The following is a 12,717-nucleotide window of genomic DNA, read 5'->3' as shown; positions in this document are numbered from 1 at the left end:
CCGAACGCGCTTCGAACCTTTTCCTCGTTGCCGGGGAGGGAAGCGGCTCCCTGGGAACCCCTCGGGGAAGGGCTCTGCCTCTCCCCACACCCGAACTCCTCAGCCGGGTCGGACCGAACCTCCAGCGAGGTTCAAGCACCCCAAGAACCGAACCAGCGAGTACTGGGCGGCAGTGCCCGCGGCTCCGCCTTTCCCCGGGGACGTCAATAGCGGAGCGCGGGGCGGTCCGGTCCGGGAGGGGAGGTCCGGTCCGGGCGGGGAGTGTCGGGGCGGTTCGCGCAGGCGCCTGAGCCCCGCGCTGCGTCTCGGCTGCCGCCCCGGTGCGGGGTGAGGGGCGCGGAGCCGCCGCTCCCGTGATGGGGCCGCCCCCTCCTCTTCTCCTCTTTCTCCCGGTGCTGCTGTCGTGGTTCGGCGGAACGTGGGCTCAGGGTGAGGAGTGGGTGGGTGCTCCCTCCCCAGCCCGCCATAGCGGGGAGGGGGGGTGAAGGTTGGGAGGGTGCCCGGGTGCGGAGAGGAACCAGGAGGAGGGGGAGAGCTGGTCCGTTCCCGGGTCCTGAGGGTTCTGCGGGGCTCCTGGGGGGGTCCCGGGGTCCGCTCGGGGGGTTGGTGGGGAGGGAGAAGGAGGAAATGTCTCTGGGGGGTGAATCGGCCGTGGGTCTGGGGGCGGGGGGGGAGGGTGGAGCGGCAGAAGCGGGGGTGCTGGCTCCGAGCTGGGGGTTCCCGGTTCGTCCGGGGTTTGGTAAATGGCGAAGCGGTGAAGGGAAGAAACGGATCTCTCGATATCGTCAAAAGAGGCGAGGGCCTTTGTGGTGTGTGTGTGGGTCTGGGCGGGTCTGCTCTGTGTGTTTTTCTGGGTTTCCAAGGGCCGGAACCCGCTCTCTGGGTCCTGTGCCCTGGAGGAGATGGAGATCTTCGACGTGAAACGCTCCTCGGAGTGTCCCCGGGTCCCTGCGGGCTCCTTCAGCCGGGTTTGGACTCCCCTTCCCCCTCTGCCTTTTGTCTGAGGAGGGGGGATTAACCGTGCGAGTGCTGGGGGGTTGTTTTCCTGCCGCAGGTGGGTGTGCAGGGGATGAAGTCATGTGCTTAGCTCCAAGAAAAAGGCAAACAAACAAAAGATGGGAAGGGGAAGGAAATGCATGGCCTGGGCGGGATGCTAAAGAATTGAGGGAAACAAAGGAAGGTGTGTGAGTGTAGAGTTGGGGATTGGAATTGCAGCTAAAACGTAAATTTAAAAAAAAAAAAAAAAAAAATTGAAACCTAAAGAATTTCTCCCCTCCTCTTTCTTTTCCTGATGAGTCCTTAAAACCTCCTGAATTATCCTGGCTTCTGTGCTGTTATTCCTCAGCCTGCCATGGGGACAGGCTTGTGGATGGCTTTTTCCTTCCCTTTGCTCCCCCCAGACACGTGTAGGGCTCCGGAGAGGCTGCAGGATGCTGAGCTCCAGGAGGATTTCAGCTCGGAGCAGAGTTTTCCCGTTGGGAGCTCCGTGTCCTATGTCTGCCGGCCGGGATACGTGGCAATCCCTGGAAAATCATCAACTCGGACCTGTGGTGAAGACTTGGAGTGGTCTCCCCTGGAGCAGTTCTGCACAGGTAGTGTGGCTGTCAGCTCTTTTGGTTTTTTTTGATCATTTCTATTTAACAAATTAATTGTTTTTCTGGAATGTTACCAAGAATGCCTGTTAGACCAATACGTGCTGAAGATTCAGTCTTTGCTTATAACTGCAAAAATGTAGATTTTTTTTCTTTTCTTTACCCCTCCACCTAGAGAGAAAATGTAGACATCCAGGAGAACTAGAACATGGTTTTATTAATGTAACAGATCTTACATTTGGTTCCAAAGCTACTTTTTCTTGTGAAAGAGGGTAAGTATTTTGATGAATTCAGTTAATCCCTTTTCACTTTATTCTGTTTATACCAGATTTGAACAAACCCCAGATTTTTCTCTGCAAGTTCCATTCCAGTTTTAACTTGAAATAGCTCCTTAATTCTACTTCAGCAAGTGAAATAACAACTAAATTTTATATAAACCTCTGTTTGTGCTTGCTGTTTGCATCAACAAAAGCTTAAGCTTTTTAGTAGGATTCTGTAGAGTGAAAAGCTAGTGTCACCTCTAATGACTTCTAATGCTCCTGTGTCAGAGGGAATAAGTATGTAAATATATATATATATATGTATTTGTCACCCTTCATTATTATATTGAACAGTGTCCCATCTGATGCTTTATAGCACATTAAATTAAAAGCACTAACTTCACAGTATTAGCAGCTTATTTTTTTTTGTATTGGTAACTTCAGAGCATTAGAATTAGGAGGTACAGATGTTGGAATGCTGAGACTTCAGTTCCTTCACTGATGTATCATTTGCTTTTGGTTTGGTTTGTTTTGAAAAATTGAGGCTGTTACCAAAATAAAAAGAAGTTAAGTTGCCATTCTCATTGCAACAAAAACTGGGTATGTTATGTCCCTGTAACCACAGAACAGAATTATATAAAGAAAGTTTCTAGGTACTTGTTGGAGAAATGAGAATTTCAGAAGTTTTACCTCTTCACAATCTTTACCTGTCTAGATTCAGGTTACTTGGAACTGATGAAATTACCTGTGTAATTCAGAATAAAGGTGTTGACTGGGATAAAGATCTTCCTTTTTGTGAAAGTAAGTAAACTGCTATTGTGTTGAGGTTTATACAGAGATGGTGGTAGTTCATTTAAAAAAAAAGCTGTGCCATAAGCTATTCAGCACAAGAAATTAAAGTAAAGTATCACGGAGTTTTGTATTTAATTTTTTTTAAACTACTGGGGATGTGCCTGAAAAATGACCACTGAAAAATACCAGTTATTGTGGTAATTGGCTCATACTGGTTTAATCTCTTCTTGAAATTGGGATTCCCTCCAATAAATAACCATCAGTAACTCTCAGCTATAGGTGTAGCTTCCCTCAGAAATAACGTCAGCTTCTAAATGAAATTATTTGCAAACCAAGGCTCGCTCCTCCTGAGATGAAGAAGGTGACTGTAAAATTCTGTCTGCTCTTTTGGCTGCTTTATTTCTAGGAATTCCTTGTAAACCACCTCCAAGCATAGCCAATGGGCACTTCACTGAAGCAGACCACTATGTTTATCAGACATCAGTGACCTACACCTGTGATGAGGTCCCGAGAGGCACGGATCCCTTCTCCCTAATTGGCTCAGCTACAATTTTCTGCACATTTGATGAAAACTCTAATGGAGTTTGGAGTGAACCACCTCCAGAATGTAAAGGTTGTTGGAATTTCTAATATTCTTCTTTACTATAGTGTGGGTAACCCCAGGACATTAATATCTGTCCCTTTTTTTGAAGGGAGATGGCAGGAGGGGGATGGACTTTTGATATAGTTTCAGTGGAGATCAGTTCAACTGCACTGTGGATATTGGGTGATAATGACACTGTGTGGCTAAAGTTAAAATTTTAAAAATAGATGCATGATTGTGTTGTTGGTAGAAGTGACAAGGACAAAGTAAAGAATCTGAAGAAAAATTGTTTAAGGAGCAAGAACATGGAAGCTCAATTAGGAGTAGTTAGAAGACAAGGAAGAACTTTCTCTAAGCACTGCAAGTGCAGAAAAAAAATGCAAAACCCAGCAAGCACCAAGTCTTGCTTTGCAGATGTAGAAGGGCCAGATGCTTGCATGTTGTGAGCTGAACCCTAACCAGTATCACTTTCTGAAATTCTGCCACTCATTAGGAATAAGTCCTTTGGAAATGGGATATGATTATGTGCAATTTCTTGTAGCAGTTTGAGCAATTAGTTAAAGATGCTGTGTCTGCAAAGATAGTGTTAACCAATGTCTCAGACCTCTTTTTCTTTTACCTATTGCAGTGGTCAGATGTGATAACCCAAGAGTTGAAAATGGAAGAAAAATATCTGGCTTTAGACCTTTCTATAGCTATAGGGATGCAGTCATATTTGAGTGTGATCCAGGCTATTCCATGACTGGAGCAGATGTAATTACCTGTGAAGCAAATAACACCTGGTATCCTCCTAAACCAACTTGTGAAAAAAGTAAGAACCCAAGATCCTACTCCCTTAGTACCTGTAGAGCTCTTCCTCTTAAGTCTTCTAAAAGAAACACTTATATTTGAAATTTTGATGAAGTTAAGCTATTCAGATAGAATGTATTTTTCTCATACAAAACCAGGGTTTGGAGTCAGCTAATGAATTATGAAATATTTCAAGTTTTTTATCACTAAGCTTACTGTTAAATGCAATTTTTAGTTGCTGGTGGTCAGTGCAGTGCCCCAGAGATCACCCATGGAGTAGTAATCCCAGAGAAGTCTGTGTATGGAGAAGGAGAATCTGTTCAGCTGCAGTGCAGTGCTGGCTGTGCCTTTCCTGGGGGTGCAAAAGAGGTAACAGTGACTTGTCAAGGACAGGATACCTGGAGCTCTTCACAAAGCTGTGTGTGTGAGTAAAAATTGGGAAAATCAAGGGCAGAGTGTCAGCTCCTTGAGTCTGCTCCATGTACCTGCTCTCTTCTTGGGCTTTATTTCCTTTTTTTTTTTTTTTTTTCCCCATCCTCTCATTCCAGGTGGGCCTGCAAGTCCTGGTTACACCCCCAGCATTAATTATGGTAGAGTAATAGAGGGAGCAAAACCTTCCTATTCTGTTGGGGATGTCATTACAATTGAGTGCTATGCAGGTTACACGTTGCATGGGGAGGCTCGGATTGAATATCTTGGAGAAAACAAGTGGAATCCTGGAGTCCCAACTTGCCAGCTAAGTAAGTACAAACTGCATGGATTTCCACTAAATGAAAATACAAGTAGCAGAAACTTTTATGTTTTGGAGAGCTTCTGTATCCAAGAGAAGTCATTTAATGCAGAGATCCTTGTTTATTTTGACAGAAGAAAAATAGGTTTGGGTAAAACCAGTTGAAAGCTAGAAATATTTGAAGTTAAAGAAATGGTACAGTATTAACTGGCCTGCTGCAAGGGTTGAATTAACAGAAGTGCTTGATCTGTTTGAAATAACTTTGTGAATATTTTGATGATGTTTGAATAGTCTTGTGACACTGATTCACTCTGTTTTTAGGTGCATATGTTATTGCCATCATCTGTGGTAAGTGTCTCTAAAACCAGAACACAGTGTGATGTGGATTTCATTTTTTTTTTGTTGTGGAATTGATAATTCCCCTGTAACTGCAGTAATAGAACATGAATTTGGAGTTTTGGTTATTTTAGACATGCTTGTCTACTCCTAAAGCTGCACAGCTGTTGGGATGTTGACCTATTTTGAGCTGTTTTGATGTTATTTGAGGTGGGGAATGTTGCAGTCTTGTGGGTCACTGTTCTTGAGCTGAGCTTATCTTGAGTCCTGAGTTAAAGCATCAAATAAGCCTAGCAAATTTTGAAGGTGTTTTGCTTTTTTTTTTTCCTTTTTTTTTTTTTTGTGGGGGGAGGGTAATAAAGGACTGTAGATGAAGATGGTGCTATTTCTGCTAAAAACTTTTGAGGTCTTCACTCTAAAGCTTTTTTTTTTTTTTTTTTTTTTAATTCTTCTCAAAGTGATTGTGGTAATTGTGGTGTTCCTGGCAGCCTTCTGGGCCTACAAGAAATTCCTTTCACAAAATGGGTGAGTAAGCCTGCATTTCAGTATTATTGCTGCAAATTTCTCCATGACTGAGCAAAAGCAGTGCAAATGCATATGTTTCTTGGGCTTCATCTGCTGGCTCTTTTTCAAATGCCTGATGATTACATGTGAGCTTATCAGAGCAGCTGATGGGAAGCTGAAGTGCCTAACAGTCTGTTTGACTTTGTTTTTGTGTCTGCTATTGGGATAAGCTGCTAATTAACACTTGCACTAATTTCAAGTAAGGAAAAACCCCGTTCTGAGGCTTGTGTTTTGTTTAGGAACACTTAATCAGGAAAGTGCTGTTTACATCTGGTCTAAAATATGGCTGTTTTCCTCTTAAAATCAAGTGTGGGCTTGGGTTATTTTACTTTTTGGAGACCCTCTGGCATCTCTGGGTCACACAGACACCAAGAGCCAGAGTGGTTTACATGGTTTAGGAGCCTTGGACCTTCCTCTTTTCTGCAGAAGATGAACCACTGGTAGTGCAGGGGAAGGGGAGAAATGCAGTGGTTTGGACCAGAAGTACTTTGGATAAAATAGTATGGGCTTAGTTCCAAGGCAAAGATGAAAAAAGATGAAAAAAATGGAGCTAAACTGGTGCTCCTGTGCTGTCTGAAAAGACAAATGGGTCAGTTTTGCTCCTGGGGTGTTCCATGTGTGGCTCCATCTCAGGTTTCTTTCCTGCAGCAGCAAGGATTGGTGACTTGAAAAGTCAACTGGAAAATACTTGATGCATGGGTAGCAGTGTTCTGGGTTTAGGGAGATGCAGAGGGCATTTTGAACTTCATTTGCAAAGCAATTAATTGCTGTGTGTGCTTTTTCGTGGAGGTTTGGCAGGGGATTCCAGGGCCTCTTTGCTCATTACTTGTTGCAGCGATATAATTTATCTGCTTGAAAAATGTCTGTTTTGTTGGGGAATAGTTGGTAACAGAAAATACTGAGAATTCAGAGCAAGTTAGGTGCTGCACGTAGCATACTGAGATAAGAATTTCATCAGAACTGGCTTAGCTCTTCACAAAGTCTGTTGGAATTTATCTGGGGTACATGAAGCAAATGAAGGGATCCTACAAATAAAGCAAACCAGAGGAAATATTTGTATTTATAGAGAAGTACACATGGCACTGTTTGGGACAACCCTAAAGCTAGCTTAGACCCAGTGAGGTTTTAGTGTTTTCCACATGGGTTTGTAGCATTGTCACAAAAAGCAGAGTGGTTGTGTCCCTGGGTGCTCTGGAGGAACTCAGTGATTTTGGGGAATTGCTTTTTGTCCCTGACTTGGATCATCTGAAGTCTGCAGGGTCAGAATAAAAGTACATGGGAGTTAATTGTAATTAGGGCAGCACTTTCTGCCTCTGTCTGTGGAGGGATTTCTCAGGTGGAAGAAGGAGGAGGGATCTAAAGCAGCATAGTTGAAAATTAAAGAATTCTATTCCTGAGAATTTTACATTAAAACTCTTACTGCGCCCAGTGCTTTCCTTAGGCTTCCTGGCTGTGAACATCTGACTATTAAACCTCTTTCTTGTCTGAAAACCCTGATTTAATCTGCTTTTATGAAGGCCCAGGTCTCCCTGTTTAGTTTTCTGAGCTCCTGATGGAGCTGAGCCTTTGTGAACTCTTGTGCTTCCAGTCCCTTGTACTTGCTGGGCTGTAATCTTCAGATTACAGCAAAAATCTTTCCTTGGCCTCTCTTTCTTGTGTGTTTAATCTGCCAGTTTTATAGGACATTCAATTAGACCTTTTTCCCCTTCTGCTGTTCAGCTCATACACAGTTGATGAGAGTTGCAAGGAAACATGTGTTTTAAAATATAATGTACCAGCTGAGATGGAAGAAACTGCACAAATGAATTAATTGAATCTTAAAAAGGTATCCACTTTCCACTTCATTTGGACTTTTGCAACTGATCTTAAATGTCTTTTTTAATTATTATTATTACTATTGCTTGCTTACAATTTCAAGTGTGGACCCTAGCTAGCTGTGAGCCTCAGTTTCCTGAAGGAAGGGCTATTTTGGGAGAAAACATTACAGAAAGCTTTATCATTCAGGGTCAGAAGTGAGAGCTTCCTGGGATTGCCTATTCACTGAATTTTGGCTGGATTTTAAAGAATGAGCAGCTTCTATTTCTGTAAGAGAGAAATTCTGTATGGGCTCAGCAGTGTTTGCACCTCTTTGTGCTGTGAAATGGATTCAGGTGGTGTGTTACTTTTAGCTGATAGTTTAATTTGTGATAATTAGGAGGCTGGAGCTGGAACCCACCCTTTGCATTACACAAAGAAATACAAAGGCAGTGTGCATCCCAGTTGTGTCTGTGTTTTCAGCTCTCTGGAAGAAACATAAAATAACTAAAGGTGCAAACAAGGCCATGATTTTAAACCTTTTTATAAGAAGGTGATTTCTGTAGCCCTAAAGAGGATCAACTTAGTTACTTGTTTGGGACTGGTTTCCTCTCCTGTGTTTTTAAACTGGAGCTCAGTCCAGGGGTCTCCTGCACTTGCATGGGGTCAAATTAGCTCAGTTTACCTGTTCCTTGCCAGGATTTTGTCCTTACTACCTTAGCAGCTGCAGAGTTTGCACCACAAATACTTTTGTAAACTCCTAGCTTCATTTCTGTTGCTCTTTCCATTGCTCAAACTCTGAGAAGGTGGTGGTTGAAATTTTGTCTCCTATCCTGACTTAGTGCCAAGGTCTTTTCAAATGTGTAGTCTGTAATTTATATGAAAAGCAAGTGATTTTTCAGTCTTTTTTTTTTTTTTTAAGTTTGAGATGGTATATATGAAAATTAAGCTTGGGATTTCTTCTGAAATACCATCTGGATTAAGGAATATCATCTTCACCTCTGAAGTAAGATGTTTCTAATTTAGATAGGGTTAGTTGGGCTTATTTTTGGAGAGAGGAAAAAAAGGAAACCAAGAGAGAGAATAGAACAGAGTTCTTATTTCCAACCTTACAGGACAGTAATAAGGAGAAATTAATGGTATGGTACAAGTACCAACTATTAACCCATGTGTTTTGGGGTTTTTTTTTTAATGGTATCTAGAACTCCTTAGAGACTTAGAGTAATAGGGCAGGGGTTTGCTATGGGATTTTTTCTGTAGAGCAAACCAGAAATTTCTCTAGAATTTAAAAATGAATATTAGAGTATGGTCCATTCATCACTTGAAATGATCCCTTTGGATCAAATGCTCTTTGCTCTGTGGGTCACTCTCAGCAGTGTAGTGGGTGAAATGAAGCAGAAAATCTCCTCGGTCTGGGAGTGACTTGGTAGGAAGAAGACAAATGATTGGAGTTTGTGACTTTGTTGATTTAATGATTAAATTGAGGATGTGCTTTCAGCATAAATGTAAAAATGGTTTAAATGTAAAATCTCTGATTTGACTTGTTTTTTTGTTTGTAGGAAACGTGACAGCACTCCATGTACTGACGAATATAAGATCTGTAAAGCATGAGGGACCCTTTTTGGGGGTGGGGGGGGAATTTCCACTTGAGTATCCCCATCAGGAATGGAAATTGTTTGCACTTCCACTGAGTTCCGTAGATGACTTCTCTTGTACCATGTCACATACTACTGATTAACTGTAGTAGGAGATAATGAATAGGATAAAAACAATCTATATATATATATATATATTTGCTTTTCTTTCTGGGCCACTCAGCCTGTCTTTCCTGTGGATGTGAAATGGTCTTAAAGGCACCCATAGCTGTAGCCTGCAAGTGTCTGGAGCACTGGACATGTAGTGCTACCTCTTTTCTTACAGAATGTCCAATATTAGTGCTCCTCACTAAAATCTGAATGTGCTTCTCGTTCCTTTTTGGCTGTTGAAGGGGCAGGGTGAATCGTGGTGTTGTCTCTCCTGAAATGTCTTCTTCTCAATTTATTGAAGAGGTTGGTGCCACTGGTGCTGTGTTTTGAAACTCTCCTAGTTTAGATCTTTATATATGCTACCTCTTTTGTTTGCCAAAGTTGGTTTCTGTACATCTGATGCATTAAAATGTGCCTTGAAATCAGAGTTTTAGAGCTTTTCCATTGCTTTAAAGAAGGAAAAAAAGCCATATATATATATATATATATGGCTCTTGGATATAGTCCCAGAAAGATTATGGTGGATTTGTTGGAAAGGAAAATGGAATGTTTCTATAGCAAAGGGTATTCCCTGTCTTTAAATTCATTGGCCTATTGACAGAAGGTACCTAATTAAAGGAACTGAGAAATCAGTGGCAACCATCTCCAGTCAGGAGCATAGTTCATTAGGATGCTTGGTTTTGTTGTTTTTTTTTTTTTTTTAATTGAGCCTTGATGTGAGTTTTGGAGATAATTTTGTTGCTTTTCCAGAGAGAAGGGATGCTGTATGAGTCTGCCTTCCTTGCTTTTCTTTTTTTTTTTTTTTTTTTTTTTTTTTTTCTAATTAGCATCATAGTTTCCACCTATAGCATTTCAAATCTCTCTGTACAGGCTGTGATGGCAGAGCTGGCTCTCTAATGCCAGGTTTAGCTTCAGATAGTGCTGAGAAACTTTCCCTGTCTGACTCCTTTCTCTTTTCATGGTGAAGCCTAAATAAACCAGGGTAGTTGTGGGAGTGAAGGGATGGATGTGCTGGCAGAGGCAGGAGATGTGGTCCCTTCCTGAAGTTTTTTAGCCAGGGCTGTGATTCCAGGAGCTCCCATGACAGAATTCACCACGATCTGAGACACTGAAAGCTGTTACTTTAAATGCATGTTCTCTATTTTTAATTCCTTCTTAAAGCCAAAAGCTTAATTAGGAAAGATTTGGTCTTTGGGATTCTCTACAGAACCCCTTGACCCAGGAAAACCCAATTTCCTCCCTGGGTTGGCCCTGCCAGGATCAGATGGTTTGAGTAACAGAAATGTTCAGGGCTTTATAGAGCTTTTTGGGACAGTCCCACAGTTGTATTGTCAGAGTTCATAATGGTCTCTGGTGATTTAAAAAGGGGTTTTGGCTACACAGGATGTTCATGGCTGATCCCTAGTTTGATAATTGTTTGTACCCACTTTGAGAATTTGCTGAGAATTGAGTGTGTTGGTCACTAGGTAGCTGGTTTCTGAATGGCATCTGCAATGTTTCTAAATATGCTGAAATGCACTTAGACCTGAAGTGAAAGAACTGTAAAAAATGGCCTTATTTTTATATATTTTTTTTCCAGATGTAAAGACTAGTGATGACTTGTAATATTGCAAATAAAATTGTTAAATTATGTAGCAGTAAGTGTTTGTCTTTCATTCGTCACGTGGGTAAAAGCAGTGATTTTCCCATTATTCAAAGCTGATTTTTTTCCTGCCCTGAACTTGCATTAGGTGGTAACTGGAGAGATAGCAGTTTGTGCACAGAATTACTGAATGGCAGGGTAGGGAATGGGTTCTGATTTGCTAAGCAGTCTCATAACCTTTTGGTTTTCTTTTGGAAGTGCAGAGAATTTCCCAGAACCTTCAAAACCTTTCAGTGTTCACTCCTGGAAAACTAATTTAAAAAAAAGGTGATAGAGATGAGGCAGATGATGATGTGGAACACTAAGGCAAGAGCAAAGCCCAGCAAGTGTTCTGGCACTTTTGTCCATTGTGTGGCAGCTGTAATCCTTATGGAACAGAGTTTAGGTGTTTTTAAGTAAAATGCTAAATAGAACGTGACTATTTTTAATTCTATCGGGTTCACTCTCAAAATGTTCTTCATTTTCTTTTCGAGATGATTTTCTGCTGTTTTACAGAATGAAACCTTTCAGAGGATGGGGGGGAACAATGACACTGTGGCTTTATTTTGCCTTGTGGCTGTGAGAGTCACTCTGTGATGGGAGTGTTAGGTAGCACTACACAGCTTTACAACCTATAAAATTCTGGGGTAGCAGTGAGCATTGATGGGATAGGCAGCTATTTGATTTAAACCCTACAAATGAATCTGTTCTGGTTGTAATGAGTTCTGCACTATTTTTCTACAACTCAGTCCCACGTGAGTTATTTTCATTTTAGAATCTCAGTTAGTAATTGAGTCCTGGAGAGAGGAACTTTGTGCTACAGACAAGGCTTGGATGCCATAAAGCTGTTGCCATCTACTGGTAAAGGAAGTGATGTTCTCAAGTAGCATCAAGGCTGGAGTGGCAGCACTTCTTAGGCTTCTCAGTGTTGCACTTAAAATCAGTGTAAATGGTCACTTTTGAGCGTGGTTCACACCGAAAATGGAGCTGGGGACTGAAATGAAGAGACTTGGAGCAATGAGAGGTTGTCCAGCAGGGAACCATGTTATCTGTCTACCTGAGACAGAGCCCAATACCAAGCAGCACACAATTTTATTTCAAAGGAGAAAAAAAAAAAAAAAAAATCTGAGTAAATAACAGGTTAAGGCAAACAAAGAGCACATGGAATAGAGGTGGTGCGGAGGGTGGGTGGCTGTGGGCCCTGGCTTGCAGAAGAACTTTAGTTTGAGCAGATGCTTGGCTCTCTGTAAGCATCCCTCTAGGTGGACGTGATGCTGAGTGTCCTCCTGTTGTGCTGGATGTTCAGCCTGTGGGTGTCACTCCGGGTCAGAGCACAGAGAAGCAGGGCATAGGTGTTTGTGGTGCTTTTGCTGGGCTTTGTCTGTTAAGGACTTTGGGGGGGCAGGGGAAGTTTTCCTTTACTGTTGCTTTTCCCCCTACATCATAACCGATTTCAAATGGTGCTAGACAAAAACTGAGACTCTGAACACCAGGAGAAATCGGTCAGCCTGTGTAAGAGATGTTTTCCTGGCTCAGAGAAGGATCCTCTTGTAGATGACAGCTACGCATTCGGGAAGGATGGGTGCTCAGTGGTCTGATCAAACGCTTGGCTCTTTGCTGTGCATTTGGGAATAGTGAGGTCAAGCAGCAATAGTTTGGCTTCATCCTAGTGGGTTGAAGTCTACTGAAACATTACTAGGAGTGACCTGCAATAGGCTTAAAAAAAATAATTGGAGCAAAAATAATTCTAATAATTCTTATTAAAAAAATAATCCTGGTCTGGGCACCAGTGTGGCATCATCACGACTGCTGAAGGCACTTGAGTGTTTCCCTGCTGGGATCAAATTGTTGGGGGGGATTTTTGTGTTTGGGAGTTATGGGATGCTAATTCTGTGGTGATGGAGTCCCCAA

The 12,717-nt window shown here is 42.2% G+C and overlaps 1 protein-coding gene and 1 long non-coding RNA gene across 6 annotated transcripts in view; one reads left to right on the top strand and one right to left on the bottom strand.

The window, feature by feature from the left end:
• The window catches only part of LOC139807597 (uncharacterized), a 55,917-nt gene that overhangs the window by 31,990 nt on the left and 11,210 nt on the right, over window positions 1-12,717 (bottom strand). The gene's annotated exons all lie outside the window — the stretch shown is intronic.
• Window positions 259-10,819, top strand: CD46 (CD46 molecule). 5 transcript variants are annotated; one of them, XM_071768748.1, is made up of 12 exons: window positions 260-429; window positions 1,401-1,592; window positions 1,768-1,864; window positions 2,568-2,653; window positions 3,051-3,257; window positions 3,856-4,038; window positions 4,252-4,434; window positions 4,565-4,756; window positions 5,068-5,094; window positions 5,541-5,607; window positions 7,366-7,471; window positions 9,000-10,819. In XM_071768748.1, exons 1-11 carry the CDS (start codon window positions 357-359, stop codon window positions 7,454-7,456), a joined length of 1,398 nt encoding a protein of 465 aa, XP_071624849.1. In that variant the 5' UTR covers window positions 260-356; the 3' UTR covers window positions 7,457-7,471; window positions 9,000-10,819. The 5 variants fall into 5 exon arrangements, with proteins under 5 accessions (XP_071624852.1, XP_071624849.1, XP_071624851.1 ...); XM_071768747.1 differs by having other exon boundaries at window positions 261-429; window positions 4,252-4,440; XM_071768751.1 differs by lacking the exon at window positions 4,252-4,434 and having other exon boundaries at window positions 259-429.

This window comes from Heliangelus exortis, chromosome 25 (genome assembly GCF_036169615.1).
Source record: "Heliangelus exortis chromosome 25, bHelExo1.hap1, whole genome shotgun sequence".
Lineage (NCBI taxonomy): Eukaryota > Metazoa > Chordata > Aves > Apodiformes > Trochilidae > Heliangelus > Heliangelus exortis.
Note: the sequence above shows the minus strand (reverse complement) of the source record. Positions and strands in the feature narration are given on the sequence as shown.